This window comes from Stylophora pistillata, chromosome 4, assembly GCF_964205215.1.
Source record: "Stylophora pistillata chromosome 4, jaStyPist1.2, whole genome shotgun sequence".
Lineage (NCBI taxonomy): Eukaryota > Metazoa > Cnidaria > Anthozoa > Scleractinia > Pocilloporidae > Stylophora > Stylophora pistillata.
In genome coordinates this window covers 44,153,452-44,171,223 of record NC_142522.1, presented here as the reverse complement: position 1 = coordinate 44,171,223, position 17,772 = coordinate 44,153,452, and the positions used below count along the sequence as shown (strand labels likewise).

General features: G+C 37.5%; 2 protein-coding genes and 1 non-coding gene across 3 annotated transcripts in view; 1 reads left to right on the top strand and 2 right to left on the bottom strand.

The window, feature by feature from the left end:
- Positions 1-1,697: 1,697 nt before the first annotated feature.
- LOC111326684 (cilia- and flagella-associated protein 157) lies at positions 1,698-11,049 on the bottom strand. Its single transcript, XM_022930743.2, has 7 exons — positions 10,341-11,049; positions 9,402-9,669; positions 8,409-8,552; positions 6,113-6,250; positions 4,358-4,563; positions 2,504-2,696; positions 1,698-2,034 (listed from the first exon to the last, which is right to left on the bottom strand). The coding sequence occupies exons 1-7, from the start codon at positions 10,928-10,930 to the stop codon at positions 1,900-1,902; spliced, it is 1,674 nt and encodes a 557-aa protein (XP_022786478.2). The 5' UTR covers positions 10,931-11,049; the 3' UTR covers positions 1,698-1,899.
- A 293-nt stretch (positions 11,050-11,342) lies between these two features.
- LOC111326679 (uncharacterized) lies at positions 11,343-12,806 on the top strand. The gene is made up of 2 exons (XR_016000215.1): positions 11,343-11,510; positions 11,959-12,806. It is a non-coding gene; the product is annotated as an uncharacterized LOC111326679 (transcript).
- A 711-nt stretch (positions 12,807-13,517) lies between these two features.
- LOC111326678 (deoxynucleotidyltransferase terminal-interacting protein 2) overlaps positions 13,518-17,772 on the bottom strand; it is an 8,487-nt gene continuing 4,232 nt past the window's right edge. Inside the window, exons 2-6 of the mRNA XM_022930737.2 lie at positions 17,703-17,772; positions 17,394-17,489; positions 14,983-15,147; positions 14,157-14,266; positions 13,518-13,795 (exon numbers count right to left, since the gene is read on the bottom strand). The exon at positions 17,703-17,772 is cut by the window's right edge and continues 60 nt beyond it. Coding sequence (XP_022786472.2) covers positions 13,687-13,795; positions 14,157-14,266; positions 14,983-15,147; positions 17,394-17,489; positions 17,703-17,772 — 550 coding nt within the window. The 3' untranslated portion in view covers positions 13,518-13,686. The remainder of the gene's footprint in view (positions 13,796-14,156; positions 14,267-14,982; positions 15,148-17,393; positions 17,490-17,702) is intronic.

Here is a 17,772-nt window from a genome sequence, read left to right as displayed (position 1 = left end):
ACAACTCAACATTCCCCTTTTTAAAACTACAACAGGTCAGAGGACCTTTTATTATAGAAGTATAGCCATCTGGAATAAACTTGACTCAAGATTGAAACTATGTGAAAAACCAGTTTCTTTAAAGAGAGCTTTGAAAATGCATCTCCTGAATGATTTTTTATTTAAATAACCATTCTATTCTTAAAGTTATGAGTAACTTATACTGTATTTAACATGTTATTAGTTAGTTTTGTATGTATAGTATCAAGTATGTGAATTATGTAATTGTTCACTGAAAAGCCCCAGACAGGGATGTGTTAAATAAAATGTATGTAGCTAATAGACACGCATCAGTGAGTCAGCTGTGTTCAACAAACATGATTGTTCAATTCCTACTGAGTCTTTTCAGCTACTTCAAAGTAAATTCAGTGCGCGGTAATTTGGTAATATAGAGAGTTAAAAAGCTGACGTTTCGAGCGTTAGCCCTTCGTCAGAGCGAATGAAGAAATTAGTTAGCCCTTCGCTCTGACTGACGAAGGGCTAACGCTCTAAACGTCAGCTTTTTGGCCACCGTAAAGAGTTTTAACTCTTTACGGTGGCCAATTTATAATTTCAACTTAGTTGATGTTACTAAATTTCACATGTTACCCCTGGGTTCAAACCATTTACTGTATTACTCATTGTGAAGTTGTCAAAGGTGAAATTACAATAATTGAAAATGACTTGAAGGGAAACGAAAATTGTTCTGACGGCTAGAGCCACTGTATAGTATAGTAAATGTAAATCAGAAATCGAGGGGAAACTGTCTTATATCTCTAAGAGAGATCTTCATTGCGTCCGATGAAGACCACTCTCTCAAACTCCTTGTTGCAACTCCCACATATAAATGAGCTTCATTGTCACCGGGTTGATGGCTTTTGCAGCTAAAATTTTGGCCACGGTTACATTTCTTTCCGCTGTGACACAAAAGGATGCATCTTACAAAGAGCATGTTGATACGGTTAACTTTGTGTACGGACGCTTAAAATGTGTCAACTTTTACGTCTGACTGCTTAGTTTTCGGCTGTCCAGTACGGCTGACAGTTGACCCCATTAAGGCCTTCTCAATACGACCTAATACATTCACGAAGGTAACCCGTTTCAGGCGTCCAGTTAGTGGCGAAACGCGACGGAAGTGTAGAATGGAGAAAGGAAGGAGTTTGGGTCGAGCTGTGTACCTAACCCAGACCTCCTTTCTTCTCTTCTTCCTCAGCGCGGCTATTGTGCCCCATTGTGTGTCCCAGGTCTGAAACAGCTAAAATGTAAATTGACTTCTTCAACAGAGACGTTTGTCAAAATAATGGTGTTTATTGCTCTCTAAAGATATATTTACACAATCCACCTGTTTGGCATCTATCACACAAAACACATAAATTTCAAGCAATACGAGTTATTTCCGGACCGTTATCATAGGATACAAATCTATTAGCTTCTAGTAAATTCTTCAGGGATGATGCTTTCACTTGTGGAATTGCTACTATGAATGTTTTATTCAGCAACTGCAGAGACAAAATTGAGGTTCATTGTGGTAAAAAGGAGAGATAAATACAACAGTCAAAAAGAAATACACTATTCAAATTCTAGTAAAATCCTTTACAACATGGTATGTACCATAAAAATATACAAAGTTTCTCCCCCAGTGAGCAACTCCGGGAGTGTCCATATTTAGTGAGCTTAACGTGGCTCAGTCCTTGTAGCAAGCCCACGTAGGCAAAAGTAAGTTCATTTTATTATGATTTGGACTGGGAAGTCACCTTCTTTAGTACCAAGTTTAGAGAAATATTTGAACACCATCGCTACAGATTCTATGTGTGGTTTGGATGATCTCTTCCGAGAAAACTATTTAAAAATCTTCCAAATCTAGTGTCAACAAGAGACGCGTCAAGGTATTCTACCACGTGACCCTGTGCCAACAGGCAGCTCTGTTCTGATTGGTGACTTATAGTCACGTGACATCGAAGGATTAGAAGAGGTGGGGCTCCGTTTGGAAAGAAGTTGATCAGCGAAGAACATGGCCTGTGAAGAGAAACAAACAAAACAATATCGCCGGAATTTTTTCATACCATCCTTTACAATATGTGCAGATATTTCACTTCCTTTACTACCCGTGCTACTTTTTCTTATATGCTTATCACAACAGTGTTTATCTACATCAGCAAACTTATATCTAAAAGTTTTCTTTTCGCCTGATAACAACTTTCTGTGCGAAAAAATAAAAACAGAAAGAAAACACACACATGTAACAACTCGTTGCCAAGTCGCACAAGGTAAAGATAAGAGAGTGGGAGTGGATACTTAGGCCTGACAACAAACTATTTGGCCAGAACAAAATCTTCCGCCAGATCACCTATGGATTCCACTTACTCAAGGAATCTGGCTCCTAACAAACCTTGTACATAATTCAAAAAGAATTAGCAAAATCAATAAATGTCGCAAACTTAGCTTGAAGCACAATTTATGGCAGTATGGTCATTCAAGGACCTACCTTTTGTGCACTGACTGTTTGTACACCAACACTTCTTGTCTGCCGGCTTATAGGGGCCAAAGGCGAAGAAGCCCCAGGCCTCTCTCCAAGCTTAGGATGAGACCTGGGAACTATTCCCAAATCACCCAGCTTGTAATGAGGAAGTGGACGGTTCACTGCAGCTGCCACAACCTGGGCTTTAGAGGGGAGTGTCCTAATACGCAACAAACAGCAATGTCAGTATAAGTTATGTCTCGCCATGTAAAAAGGGTTTCTTCTTCAAGTAAGTTGAAATTGTAAATTGGCCACCGTAAAGAGACAAAAAGCTGACGTTTCGAGCGTTAGCCCTTCGTCAGAGCGAATGGAGGAATTGTGGGTTGTGTGTGGGTTTATATGCAGAAAGTGAAGCTACGCTATTGGTGGTGGGAACATGGCGACGAGAAAAACATGAATAAATTAGTAGAATGAAAAGCACTCGTTGATACCTGTGGGATTAAGAGTGCCGATTTGGAAGATAAACTTTTGTTCGAGAGTTTTGCGGCTTTCCGAGCCACCTAAATGTAAGGAAAGACCGCAGATTGCCATATGTTGCTTAGAATGATTAGGTAGATTAAAGTGTCTAGCGACGTGGTTTAGATGCGTCCTTATCATTCCTTTCTACGTCGCAAATGTGTTCTCGGAATCGGTCACCTAGTCGTCTTCCTGTTTCGCCGATGTAGATCTTTTTGCAATAAGTGCAAGTTTTGCAATCGATGACGTTGGCTGAGGTGCACGTGAAGTGATCAGTGATCTTAATGGATCGTTTGGGTCCCGATATTTTTTCAGCGTTGTGAATGAAAGGATAAGTTTTGCATCGTGCGCGAGCGCATTTAAAGTGCCGGGTTGGTCATTAGTTTGTAATGAACTTCTGACCAAAAAATTGCCTATGTTTTTGACGCGTTTGAATGAAACGAGTGGAGGTTGTGAAAAGATAGTGCCAGTCTCTGGATCGTTTTGAAGTAATTTAAAGTTTTTAAGAATAATGGATTTAACTGAGTGGTTGTGAGGGTGAAATGTGAGGGTAAATGGAACGCGGTCAGAATTTTCCTTCTGGGACGTTTGTAGTGCTGAATGTCTATCAATAAGTTGGGCGCGATGGTTACCAGCTTGAACGACAAAAACAGGTAACCACGTTTTTCGAAAAACTGGCACGTAGACTCTGATTTGTGAAAAAAATCAGAGTCATCACTACATAAACGACGAAGTCTTAGAAACCTTTTCTCAGTTTTCCTTTTATCAGAGTCAATGTGCCAGTTACGTCTAGCCATGTAAAAAGGGTTCCTTCTTCAAGAACTGGCAACTGACACGGATCAAAATTCCCTGACGTAAATTTTGACTTGTGTGAGTTTCCAGTTCTTTTAATAGACAGTAAACCTTAATACACTAACTTGAAGAATGTTCATTGCCAAGGACGTTGGAGACAGGAAGATTGGGCTTTACTACATACCTCACCCCCTCAATTTCAAACATGTCAACACTTTCTTAGAACACGCCCATGGCCAGACTGACCACCATAGTTACCTCATCTCAGCCCTTGTGATTAATTTTTGTTTCCCTTTCCCTGATTTAAAGTCTTTTTACTCCCAAGATCCCTTTCTTATTCACTTTACTGTCTGCTATATGATTTTTATAATGTTAGTTTGGAGAATCTGGTATTGGATTAACTAATAATCCTTCAAATTTGAACTTTTCTATATTCTCATTACTTTTCTGCTCGATAATGTAAAGAGAAATTCTTGTTTGGTCACTCATGGGATTTAAAGAGTTAATCTTATTTACAACTGGTGTCTTGACGATGTAAGAAACGACAATTCAGAGCTCATACTGATCACTTACTCCTTTTTCTTATGAATGTGTCTTCCTATATCAGGGCTTGGGCTTGAATACCCGCTAGTCTTACGAGGTGGCATGAAATCTTTGGCACTGGGTCCCACACCAAATGTAACTGCATCATTCAAGATTCCTAGCAGTGTTTGAACAAGGTTCTCACGTTGAGCAATGGCTTCTGCTTCATCTGGCTTTCCATTGACAACCGTGGGTGCCTGCCAAATTAATTCAATGGAAATATAAAATTAGTTTACTTCTTTCTGTGGAGCAAGACAACCATAATTCTAGTCTTCTCGGATAGGGCCGAATAAATGGAGGTCCCGTCTCCTACAGGGTTAGGGGCAGGAGACGTTAATTTCCCACGCACAGGATTACTGTGTGATGGATGTCCTTCCCTGGGGTGGGATGGGTGGGATTTATTGGGTGGACTACTTGCATGGTTCGCATAGGTTCCGTTCTAGTCCTGCCCTACTGCGGTAATGCCGTGAAAAAAAAAAAAGGTTAGTTAATACAAATTGATAAAACTGACAATTTTTTTTAAATTATCCAGTAATTTGCACTGCATTTTGGCAGTCAAAATCTGTTGTACACTTGTACAGTATATAGTTTTCAGTTCTTACTATATACGTACTTTTGATACCAAATAAGAAAATAAATTGCAGATATCACAAATAGTAAATTAACATATCTGAGATAAATCTCATTTTGACGAAGGCTTCAACAGGGACTGAACCAGTTCCTCCCGATACCAGTTGGGTGCTACCAACATTAGTGATTGCAGGGCACGTACTTGTTAACTACTCGGTTCTGCAAAAAGTTTTTTATTCATATACACAGTAACCAAAGTAATAATCCTATTTAGTATAATTTCAGAGCTGAGCAATTAAAGTTTCCAGCAATCTGATTGGTCAAGTGGTTCCTTATATGAAGCTATATAAACCGCTCCACGTGGTTTATATAAAATGTTAAAGTAAAATGTTAATAAATGTTACTAAAATTTTATGATTTTAGAAATTTCACTGTTGTTCAGCTCTGAAATTATACTAAAACAATTATTTGCCTCAGGTTTGTTGAATATTGTCGAATAATCCCCTCGACTTTGTCTCAGGGATTATTGGACCATATTCACCTCGCCTTCGGTGAATAATTGTTAAATAGAACGGAACTCGCGAGTTTACATATTTGGTAGCATTTCTGCATATGTTATGGTTGGGACAATATACACTAATGAACAAACATTTATATTGTGACAAGACGTGAATGGCAGAATGAATAGGATTAACGATTATTATAGCTCGAATGAATTGCTAATTATGCAACAGCACTCTCATAATAGCAGTTAGTGGTGGTCCCCAATTCCTGTCTAGGTGGCACAAATTCAATTCCTGTTTAGGCCTAAAGTTTTTCAAGTTATACGAGTCATTTTTATGTAATGGAATATTCAATTCCAGTTAATGAGCAATTTAGACCAATTAAGTCATCACATACTCAGTTAGGTTGTCTTTTAAACCCAATGACTCCCAAGAGTGATTAACATGTAACTTCTCCCTATAATATCCAGACATCATCCAACCAACAGGTAATGATCGAGAATATACTCAGACTTATCAGGTACAAGTTGTTACCTTGATCTAACACCAAATTCTTGTAAATACAGTAACTACAATCTACATTCAAGGAAATGTGTAGCAGCTAGAGGGGAGAATTGAGAATCAGATCTTGGGATTTAAGAGTTAAAACCAAATAAAAAATAACTATTATTACCACTAATGAAGATCTAAGAGCTTGAGCTGCTTGAGACAGAATTCCAGTAAGTTCATCTTTCTTCTTCATGGACAGGTCTCTGTCCTTTGTAACTTTTGCAAGTTCACTCTCTAAGGACTCTTTTTTCTCTGTTGTGCTCTGCTCAAACAATAAAATGTTGTAAAGTTAACTACATTAAATTCACAGCTGTGAAGTGTAGAAAACACACGAACAAAAAGATTTCCAAGGAGGTCTGACTAAGTTGAAGTAATGTTTCATATTTTGAAACTAGAAGGTTTGATTTCATATTTCAGTTCCAATGCAGATCCAAATCTGTTTATTAAGAAATAATAATAGTAGGGTTAAACTGCCTATTGTGGAACTAAGAATTAACCATGAACCTCAGAAAACAAACCTAGAAACAGAAACAATAACAACCCTGTAATTTTAAAGTTAAATGTTTAAGTGTCCTTAAGTTCACTGTGGTAATGTTAAAAGCCACTGCATGACCATATATAGCAAGAATCCACTGAAGGTTGCAAAATTTCATAATTCATAAAATTGTTTTCCCTGAGGGACCCTTTTGATGAACATTCCTAACCTTCTCAATTAATTGATTCAATACAATCCACTGAACAGCTGTCACACCGGAGGTGATGGTCAATATCTTTCAGCTTAGCCAAGAATATAGCTTATAGATGACCTCTTGGGTGACATCCATTCAACAGATTTATAAAGACTGATAGTTTCTAAAGAAACTGTTTGGGGCTGCATCGGTGGGGGTAACGAAATAATTTCAATATGTCAACAAAGTTGAAATGGTAAATTGGCCACCGTTACAATTATAAAAGCTGACGTTTTGAGCGTTAGCCCTTCATCAGAGCAAATAGAGGAATTGTGGGTTGTGTGTGCATTTAAAGGCAGAAAATGGAGCTACGTGATTGGTGGGAACATGGCAGCGAGAAAAACACGATTAAATTAGTGGAATGAAAAGCGTTCATTGATACCTGTGGGATTTAGACTGCCGGTTTGAAAGATGAGCTTTTGTTCAAGAGTTTTATGGCTTTCCGTGCTACCTAAGTGTAAGGAAAGACCGCAGATTGCCATATGTTGCTTTTCTAAGCAACACACTTAGGTAGCACGGAAAGGCGTAAAACTCTTGAACAAAAGTTCATCTTTCAAACCAGCAGTCTAAATCCCACAGGTATCAACGAACGCTTTTCATTCCACTAATTTATTTGTGCTTTTCTCATTGCCATGTTCCCACCAACCACGTAGCTCCATTTTCTGCCTTTAAAAGCACACACAACCCACAATTCCTCTGGTCGCTCTGATGAAGGGCTAACGCTCAAAACATCAGCTTTTATAATCGTAACTGTGGCCAATTTACCATTTCAACTTTGTTGACATATTGAAATCATTCAACAGATTGTTTTGCATTTTTTTGTCAATGTAGCCCAAACTATTTTCCACCTGGATGCACCACTTATGGCAGGCCAAGAAGGAAAACAGTTCAGCCCTAAGAATCATAAAAACCTGAACCCTTTTCAAATTGGGTGCACTGCTTACTGCAGGCCAAGAAATAGAATTGGAGGAATTAAACTACATGCTAGGAAAAAGCTTTAAGATGATGTTTATTATGTTCTGTAAACATATATGGCAGACCTTTTTATAGGCCATTGAAGTTGACCTTTAAATTTATTTTATCTCTGCAAAAATGACAGAAAGTACATTATTTCAATAGTTCAGTAACAACAAGAATACATTTATATTTTCGTAAAAATAAGAGGACCATCTGCTGGTACAAAATATTAAAAAGTGGCATTGCATCACACTGTGGCATACAAAGTTGCCAAAGTTGCATAATTTTACATTGTTTTTCAATGTTACAGGGGGGGACAACAGCTATCTAGGCATATTTTGAACTTTTTGATTTTTCAGAGAAGGCAAAGCATGATAGAACTATTTGATATAATTATTGAAAAAGGTTCATCAATTGGGTCCTTAAGGAAAAATTAAAAGACTCACAAAATTTTGCAACTGTTTGTGGATTCTTGATATTTAATATGGTTAGTGACCACAGTGCAGTCAATCAAATTGAAGGTGGATGAATAGTTTCAGAGTCTCATAGTAGATGCATGGTTGCATATTTTATGGAAAACCAACAAGAGAATTCAAAACTCTGTGACTAAGAAATGTGACAAGCGATACATACTAAAAGCAGTTGATAATTAAAGTTCAAACAACTTTGCACATCAACTTGAGTGTACTTCCAGCAAAAAAAAAAAAAAATAAAAACTAAAGGAATCACACTGACCTTAAGCTCGGCCTTCATACTGTCAACCTGAGCTCTCAGCAGATCAAGTTCACTCTCCAAGTCCTTTCTGTTTGCCTCACCCTCCTCATATTCAAGTAACATCTCTTCTTGTTGCTTGGCTTTTTCTGCCAACATACGGATAATCTGAAAGAATACATACACTGCCGGCGTAAGCCTTGCCATTTAAAACTTAGACCTTGAAGAGATAGAGATGCTTTGACATATTTCATGGTTAACAGTAGACTGAAATACATGTAGGATGAGTTTATCTTTTCAGATCACAATGACCTACTAAGCTTGTGGTCTAGATGAAAATAATGAATAAGGTGGAGGGCCTGCCCAAATGAAAAGCAGTGCTGCAAGCAGAAATTTGCCAGCTTGTAATAAATAGACTGGTGGCTTACACTCATTTAAACACCATTTTATTTATTAATCCCAGTTCAGCTCATCACATGTGATACACACTAAGAATGACAATTGAAATGAAAAAAACAAAGGTGCATGGATAAAGATTCCAGAGCTATCACTGGGTTACTGCTGATCTTTAATTATTTTGTGCCCAAAATATCATGCAAAAGTTACCATTATCAACTTTTTTGATCACTTTAAATTATACAGAAGGAGCAGAAGTATGATGGACAATATACAGGTGACTGGTCACAGGTTAAGACACTACAAACTACATGCCTACAGGCCTACACGCCAACACGATGAGACACCTGAGAGACATCATGAACATCAAATGGACTCAGAAGGAATCAGAAACCAAGGAAGACCTAGACTCAGATACAAGGATGTAGCGAAACAAAATATGAAGTGGAGAAACATAGACTGAAAATCCTGGCAAACTACAGCCAATAACAGAACAGCATGGAGAAATGCTATCCAACTAAAGCTGAATCCAAAGGACTGTCATAGTCGTATTGACTGACTGCAAGAGAGAGAGAATTGCACAGAGCTTACTGTACAATACTGTCTACTGTTTGTAATTACCTTTTGATTACTACTGTTCTTCTTAGCAAGCTCTTTCTCGTTATGTTCCAACATGTCAACCTGCATTTTCATTTTTTTCTCCTTAGTTCGAAGTTCGTCATTTTCCTGGATAAGTTCCATGGTTTTATCAGACATTTTGGCCAGCTGAGCATTGATGGAAACATTCTCTCTGATTGTTCTTTTGGTTGTCTCAGCCATCTGTTTATTTGATACTTTTCTAAATTCTGCAGCCACTTGGTTCAGTCTTAGCACCATCTCTTTCTTTAATCTATGTACAAAGGTAAAAGGCAACTTGCATAGGTATCACTGTGATAATGGTCTGCCATGATAAATGACCAGATGCCTTGCACATTTCTCAACAGTTAACAGCTCATACTTTGACCCTTTGTGCCACAGCACTCCTTTGAGCCTGCTCACTTGCTCTGTTCATTACTTTACAAAAATACATGCCTCTCAGCATTAAGTGTAAAAGACTGTTAAGGGAGAAACATGCCCCTTTTTTTCAGGAGAAACATAACAAACTGGTTATATTTTCAGTATAGTAGACATGATCAACCCTGGACAAGGAGCTGAACTTTTCTTACCATGTCTCCAAAATTTTTCCAACCATCACCAATCAATGGTGATTGGGTCGGTAAAATTTTTGAAACAGTACAGGTTGGACATTGAGTGTGGATTTACTCTGTCGTGCTTTCTGTGGTTAAGTATCTTGTATCTACGCAATTTCCCTCCTGTCTCTAAGTTAACTACACCTTCAGAAGTTCTTTCATCTCCATCACCTCAAAATTTAAGCCTAACAAAGTTATAAATTTCTTAATGTTCAACTGACCCTTTGAACCGTTGTAAATATTTCCTACTCTACCTTCACTCTCAAATTACTTTGACGAGGAGGCATGATAATGTGTATTTATTTCTTAGAAAGAGATTAAAATTACAGACCTATCCTTGTCCACGACGGCTTTCCTCTCCAGATTGTAAATAACCTCTTTATGATCCTTCTGCTGTTTTTCCAATTCTTCTTCCATCTTCGCAAACTTTGCCATCAAATCTTCTTTCTGAACACGGAATTCTTCCAAGGAGGCTAACTTTCCGCCCAGAACCATATTTTCTGAAGTTAACTGGTCCTTGATTTCTTGCATTTCAGTTCTTAAGGTTGCCAATTGTACTTCGTACTGATCCTTCTCGCCATCCTTGGCTTGCTGTAATCCTATTAAACGATCTTGTAGGTCAGCAATTTCGTCGGCTCTTTGTTCCAACTGTTTCTTCAAAAACGATACAATTTCCCTTTTATCTGTCGTTTGTTGTTCATAATGTGATCTGTACTCCTGATTAGCAATTTCAAGTTCGTCGCATTTTTTCTGATAGCGAACTAACCTTCCTTCTAAATCTCGTATCTGTAGAAGAAAATATTCTTTGGAAAGTTCATTGAGCACATCACTTGAAGGTGCAGCAGAAGGTGACTTTTTGGCACTCCTTTTGCCGCTCTTCTTCTTCTTTCCGCTCTTCTTTCCCTTCTTTTTCGGAGGCATGACTCAAAACTACCGAAGAGTATTTTTAAATGGTAAATAACTTCGAATGAAATCTACAACTCTGACACGCTTACACTAAAAACATCATGGCGATTATGGTAGTGGTTGCTATGGGAACTTCAAAGTAACACAGCGGAAGCGAGCGGAAACAGCGTACTTTTTACCAAGCAGCGGATTTAATGAAACCCTTTGAATTTCAATGTAAGGATCATGAAATATCAGCACTATCTTTTATACCCATTTTTGGCGGTTTTTATCAGCTTGATTGTCTTTTCTGTTTATTCTTTTTGATCGTAAAATAGGGAGAACGTGAGTTATAGCTTCTTTTAAGGTTCACTGTGTTGTGTTCTCAGGCAAACACTCACAATCCTGTTAAGGATGTTAGACGCCATATTGAATAAATTGATTCGCAAGGGACTATGGGTAACATAAGGGGCATGGTGTTCGCCGTTCGCCTTTGGTTGACGTTGTGACCTAGTGAAGATTTCAAGTTGGACGTGACGATATCGCCAATTATAATGGGTAAAGGTGACCATTGTGCCGTGTTTGGATGTCGAAATGATCGGAGATATCCAGAAAGGTATAATTTTTGGCGTATGATTCTCAGAAATTGATGCCGAATTCCTGGAAATTTGCAAGCCTGTATGTGCTTATGTTTGTCAGTACAGTACATAGAACTGTGGTGTAGTTTTTTAACATCTGTACGTTTTATGCATCGTTCGTTAGTTTGTTTTGTCTGGAGTTACAAGTTTTTTCTTCGATTTACATACTAACGCTTTACACCCCAACATCTGCATCCAAATTCTCCATACTGTTCTCTTTACATTTCTTGAGGTGCTGAAAAGAAGAATATGTTTTGCCATCGAGGTTCTCAATTTGTTGATCATTCCCTGTATTCTCATGACTCAAATGTGCGACTCAGGAGTGATATTTTAGAGAAATTAGATGCAAGTCACTCTTGGGGTCATAGGGTAAATATTAGCTTCTGCAAACAACTTCTGATAGATGATGTAAATGCTTGATTGCAGGTGGGTTGTTAAACCCCATATACACTGTATGAAGTGGCATAAGCCAAATCAAAAGCACTTTAAATTATGGGAGCAACTTATCAACCGCAATAACTTTCGAGTGACAGAAAACACAAAGGTATGCAGTAATCATTTTGTATTTGGTAAACCATTGGGAGACCACTCACACCCTGAGCTGTGGCTGAACGGGTATGATACAGGGGAGGGAACTCTTAATGAAGAAGTTTCAAGACTTATGAAGTCCTTGTATGATGTTAATGTACAGAGTGACGTGTCCATAACCACTCAGACAGATGCTATTAAAAGAGATGCAACTCATACCCAGACAAGCAGTGGGAAATTTAAAAAGCTTGAAGTTCTTCATGAAGACAATGAAGGAGTTTTACCTGGACAAAATGCTGAAGTTTTGCTTGAGGAAAATTCAGAGGAAACAACTGAGTCTTTGGCATCTATTTCAAATGCCTTGGAAAATGATCACACATACTGTATGTATGAGCAAAGTGGAGATTGTAAGGAAGACTTTGCTTGTCAAGCCAGATTATGCTTGAAGTGTAAAAAGGAACTTTTGTCCATTCTTGAGGAAAATGGAAGGCTTAAAAATGAAAATGAACAGCTACAAAAGGCTCTAGTGGAAGCAAATCAAGCAATTATTGAAAGAACCAACAGAGACTGTGTTTTGTAGACAAAATGAAACATTCTAATTCCTTATGAAGTTATGCACTAGACTAGCAGACTTTGGTTGCAAAGTTATTTGAATTTAAAGCTCAAAAGTATAAATATCACCATTTACTGTTAGTGGAAGAGCAAGTGAAATCATTCAGCAGCAATGACAGATCCAGTTAGGCATGAACAGAAGGTATCAGTTATGGTTGCATTTTGTTTCTGCAAAATGACCAAGGATGTGTTTGGGGTAGCAGAAACTGTTAACTCAGGAACAATCTGCAGGGTAGTTGCATGCATCCCTTCAAGTTGAAGAGAATCTCTTAGTACCTTCTTTCCTCTGGTTTTGATGCCAATGGCCTTGTTTTCTGAATTTAATGACAAACTGATAATGGATTTCAGAGCAAGTAAATCCTTTCTCCATGTACTTAGGGAACTATCAAACAATTCTCACTGAACATGACTGACTCATTGAAAGCATAAATTTATGGTTGGAGAGGAAAGCTGTAAGGAAAGATTAAAGGTTGTTCATGGGAAATTGGCAATTCAGTCAGTCAGGAAATTTCTGGAACTTATGAATGTAGCAACCATGAGTTTATTCCATCTATATGATGCGTATTGTCTGTTCTGTAGTAGCTATAGAAAAAGAGCTAGTAAATGAATGAACTCATCTGACTAATTTAGAAATAAGGGATTATTGTTTATTGGTCATTTCTGGTCATCATTATGATGCAATGAGATCAGCTTTGAATTTAGTCAAATACTATTATTTACTCCTACAAAACTACCCTCCCATCCTTTGAGTAATGATTCAGGGTCAGGAAGATTGATCTAATTTCATTGTATTCATGTACATAATTTCTAAGGTAAAGATTCCAAAAAACTTTGCAGATCTAAAATTGAATTTCACTGAAAGAACCTTGAAATGTTTATTTACTGATTTGATAGCATAGCCTTTCATCCTGATTATAAATAAAATATACATTACTGACAAGTCAATAATGGATAAATATTTGAAAAGTGACCCATTGTGTCTGTAAAAAATGTGTTAAGGTCACAGTCACAGCCTCAACTTCTCAATGAAGTTGGTTTTCTTTTGTTCTTTTTCTTTTTATAAAATCCTTTCTTTCCACTTTGCTTTGCAGCTTGAATTTCTAAGTATTTTTTCTTGTTGTATCTGCAATGGAGAAAAACAATGCATTACACTATACATGTAATCCTTCTGACAATATCATAGTTTTCAATCCTTAAATGTATTTTTCATTGGGAAGGTAAGCTAAAGCATGGTATCTGTCCATGTCTTCATGAGATGTTCCTTTTATCAAGAAAAGAAAGCTTGCTACAGCAGTTCATGCATATTAATGTTCACTGAAAAAAAAAATTCAAAACAAAGGACTATTGCAAGGTACATGGAAGAATATCAGAAGAAATTCAACAAAGCTTAACAAAATCTGTATTCAGATACCTAAATATATCAAACAATTTTTATTTACTACCCCTCACCATTGACCTCACAATAATTGACTAATTTGCCATACCTCCTAAATTCAGCATCTGCAAGAAGCTCGTCTATCATGTTTGTCTTTCGTTGCCGTTTTGGAATTCGAGATGAATAGAAGTCTGCTGAACCCTCCACCACTGTACCAATCTAAACAAAATTACCAAATAAATACTTATCTATCTATGAAAACTTTTTGTACATTTCTAGTAACAGACCTCCTTATGCTGATACATCAGTGTCCATAACAATAAACTCCTTACCATCAACCTGGTCAACCACATAGTTCCATGCACCATAAGTGTGTGCACATTACTCCACTATTACATTCACAACTGTGAATTTAGCAAGTAAACAACCTGTATCTTCCCATTACCAGCAGCAACAGTTGTTTAATGATAAATTATACACATTACCAGTTGGTACTCAGTCTGAAACAACAGTACTCTTAAATATGATCATATAATATCACAAGGAAATAAATGAAGTTTAAAGGTGTTACTTCTCTTCAGCAAGTTAGAGGACCCCTTAAAAATGTACTTCAAATAGTTTCTATAATAAACGCAACAAATAAATTGGGTTTGACAATCTCAGCACAGCTTTATTTTGGAAGGAATGACCTTGAAGCATTGTTTACTGCAAAGACAGCAGGCCTTAGGGAATAAAAACATTTTTTTCCCTTTGTTCACCTTTTCTCAAAAGTCGGTGCTTTGTGTGGTAGTTTTAAACTATCAGTAATGCTTATACAAAATAGTAAATAAAATCCAAGAAAATATGGTTGGCCCTTTTAGTTTCTTGAAAGAATTACACCTACCATACTTAATTTAATGCCATGGACTTAAATTATAGTTAGTATCACATGATACCTGGAAATACTTGGGTAATGCCGAGGAATCATTCTTCTTGTAATGGCGTTTCTTGTCTAAAACATTTCTCATCTTCATTAACTTCATGTCACGTTCAATCTCTGGCGTAATCTGAGTTGCTGGTAGATTAAACCACTTTGGTCCTGCAGTCTCCTCTCTAGCTTTCTGAAATACCCATGGACACTCAAAATTTGATTAAATTGTGTACATCTAAATTTGTGTTTTGAATTTAATCAATAAGCAACTGACCTCCAAAACTTGACCAAAGAAAGCTAAAATTACATTCTCTACATGACCTCTTGCAACTTACATCAGTGCTTTCAATAAGATTTGAAATAGGTGGCTACTTTGGTACAGCACCCGCCACAGAGCGACTTGAGCATGACTTGAACACGGTGACAGCAACTTAGGCGTGGTGAAATATATCCAGTGATGCACAAAAGAATACCCACCCGAGCTCTGGTGGGTGCCGGGTCTTATTGAAAGCACTGTTACATTGGTATTTTTACGTGCAGTTTCTAACTCTGTCCAGCTTATTCAGGGCAGCTTTGGTCTGCCCATTGTTGTTTGAAGGGAATATAATGCCATCCACTGACTAAATCTCTATCAGGTGGATAGAGCAGTATGTTTTTGTTAACCCTTTACAGCTTGATAACAATTTATCTGTTGGATAGCATTACCTGCCCTTTGAACAGGTCCCAGTATGAACAGGTCCCAGTATATAAACCCTATCAATTAGATGGACACCATTCTCTGCTTCAATACTACAACTGACATTTCATTTCAGTGATTGAATTACCCAACAGAAACTGCACATGCTGTTGACAACTGCTCCAGGTTAATGGGAAAGAGTTTCATTAGACAACAAAACAGGTTTAAAAATCAGTTTCCAGTGTCCACATTTTCATATACATTTTTGTAAAGTTAACTAAAGAAACTCTTTTCAATGATTAATGTTCACTTCAAATAATAAATAATCCTTCTAAGTAATGTGAAGTGGTAAAGTATGGAGAGTCATTTCTTCAAAAAAGAATATTGCCTACTGTGTTTATGAGCATCTAATTAAAGGACTGAATATATTACAGGACTGAATATATTACAGGACTGAATATATTAAAGGAGTGAATATGTTAAAGTACTGAATATATTAGAATAGTGAATATATTAAAGGACTGTATATATTAAAGGCTGAATATATTAAAGGACTGAATATATTAACCCATTGACATCCAGTGCGCCCGTATGCGCCCATGGGGACCCACACCCTTTCTACACCTTGTGATGTCATCACTTTTAACCCTGGAGCACGAATTTGAGCACCTACTTGAACAGGTTGAAAATATCTTACAGACGATACCAGAATGAGCGCAATTGAGTGAAGGAGATTGGAGAAATAGCCAAAAAACCGTGTCACTTTGACCTGAAAATCTGCACGAAAATCGTGTTTCACTACCCACCTACCTTTCTGAGCATGTGCTTTGAAAATAATGAGTAGTTTCTGAAAAATCTCTACACCAAAATGAAGCCTACTCAATTTCCAGCAAGTGAGGAGAAACTTCAGGCAAGGAGAGGGGAAAAAAAGGGCAGGAGAAAGAGAGAAAAGTAGAAGTCGTAAGTGGGGCATGACTTTTCAACCCAAAAATTATGTTGAAATTTTGCTCTCTGCGCGTGCCCGAGATTTTCAGGCCGCCATTTTGCATTTGGATCGAAAGGCCGTCGAGTGCACGAGCTGTCAAGGGGTTTTTGGTAAGTTTGAGCTTTTAAAACCACAACAGTGACCCGAAATCTGCTCGACTAGCTTCAAAACACAGTTTTCCACAAAAGCTGCGGCCATTAATGGGTTAAAGGACTGAATATATTAAAGGACTAAATTTATTAAAGGACTGAATATATTAAGGACTGAATAATTATATTAACCAATTGAGCTAACCGCCTTCCGGTTAGCTCAATTGGTTAAGCGCCGGACTGTTGTGCGGGAGGTCAAGGGTTCGAGCCCTGGCCGGACCAACACTCAGGGTCTTAAAATAATTGAGAAGAATATGCTACCTTTCTATAACATCGATCAAGAAATGGTTAGATATTCTAGTCTTCTCGGATAGGGACGAATAAATTGAGGTCCCATCTCCTGCATCTATTAATTAGTTAATTTGGTTAGGCAGGGGACATTAAAGAACCCACTTCACAAGATTACTGTGATGTGGTCTGGCCTGTTTACTGGGAATTGGGGGGAGGGGCCAGGGGGCATCTGTTATATTCACCTTTATTGATTGTAAACCGCTTAGCAGTCTGGTAAAGTCCCCCGTACAGTGTTGTAAAGCGTCATGAATTTAAGATATGAGCGCTATATCAATAAAAGTTATTATTATTATTATTATTATTATTATTATTATTATTATTATTATTAATTTTACCTTCCTTTGTTTCTTCTGAGCATATTGTGAGACATGCATTGGAGGAATCGACTGTCTTTTTTCAAAGTCACTTGTGATCACACTTCTTTTCAACAGCTGAAAGAGCAAAGAACATTGACATTCTGGTCTTCAAAACTTTTGCATCCAAGTTATGACATGAGCACTAACTTGGTAGGATGACAAAAATTACACTTATATAGACATTTTCTTTCCCAAATTCGTTAAACACTAGTCTTAACAGCAATATAATTTGGTTAAAATCTAAAAAACACAAAAAAGTGTACACTCAGTGATAAGCAGTTATTTTACCTCTCTGTAATTACAGACATCATCAAAGCTTTCATTTGTTGTAACAGGTTTAAACCTCTCCTTGTCTAAC

What these genes read in the sequence shown, in the direction of transcription:
- LOC111326684 (XM_022930743.2), bottom strand. Translation starts at nt 10,930, where the DNA reads ATGCCTCCGAAAAAGAAGGGAAAGAAGAGCGGAAAGAAGAAGAAGAGC. An exon ending in CTCTTAGATCTTCATTAGTG is followed by an intron (nt 4,564 to 6,112) that starts GTAATAATAGTT and finishes TTAATTTGGCAG; the next exon opens with GCACCCACGGTTGTCAATGG. An exon ending in CACATTCATAAGAAAAAGGA is followed by an intron (nt 2,697 to 4,357) that starts GTAAGTGATCAG and finishes GTTGCGTATTAG; the next exon opens with GACACTCCCCTCTAAAGCCC.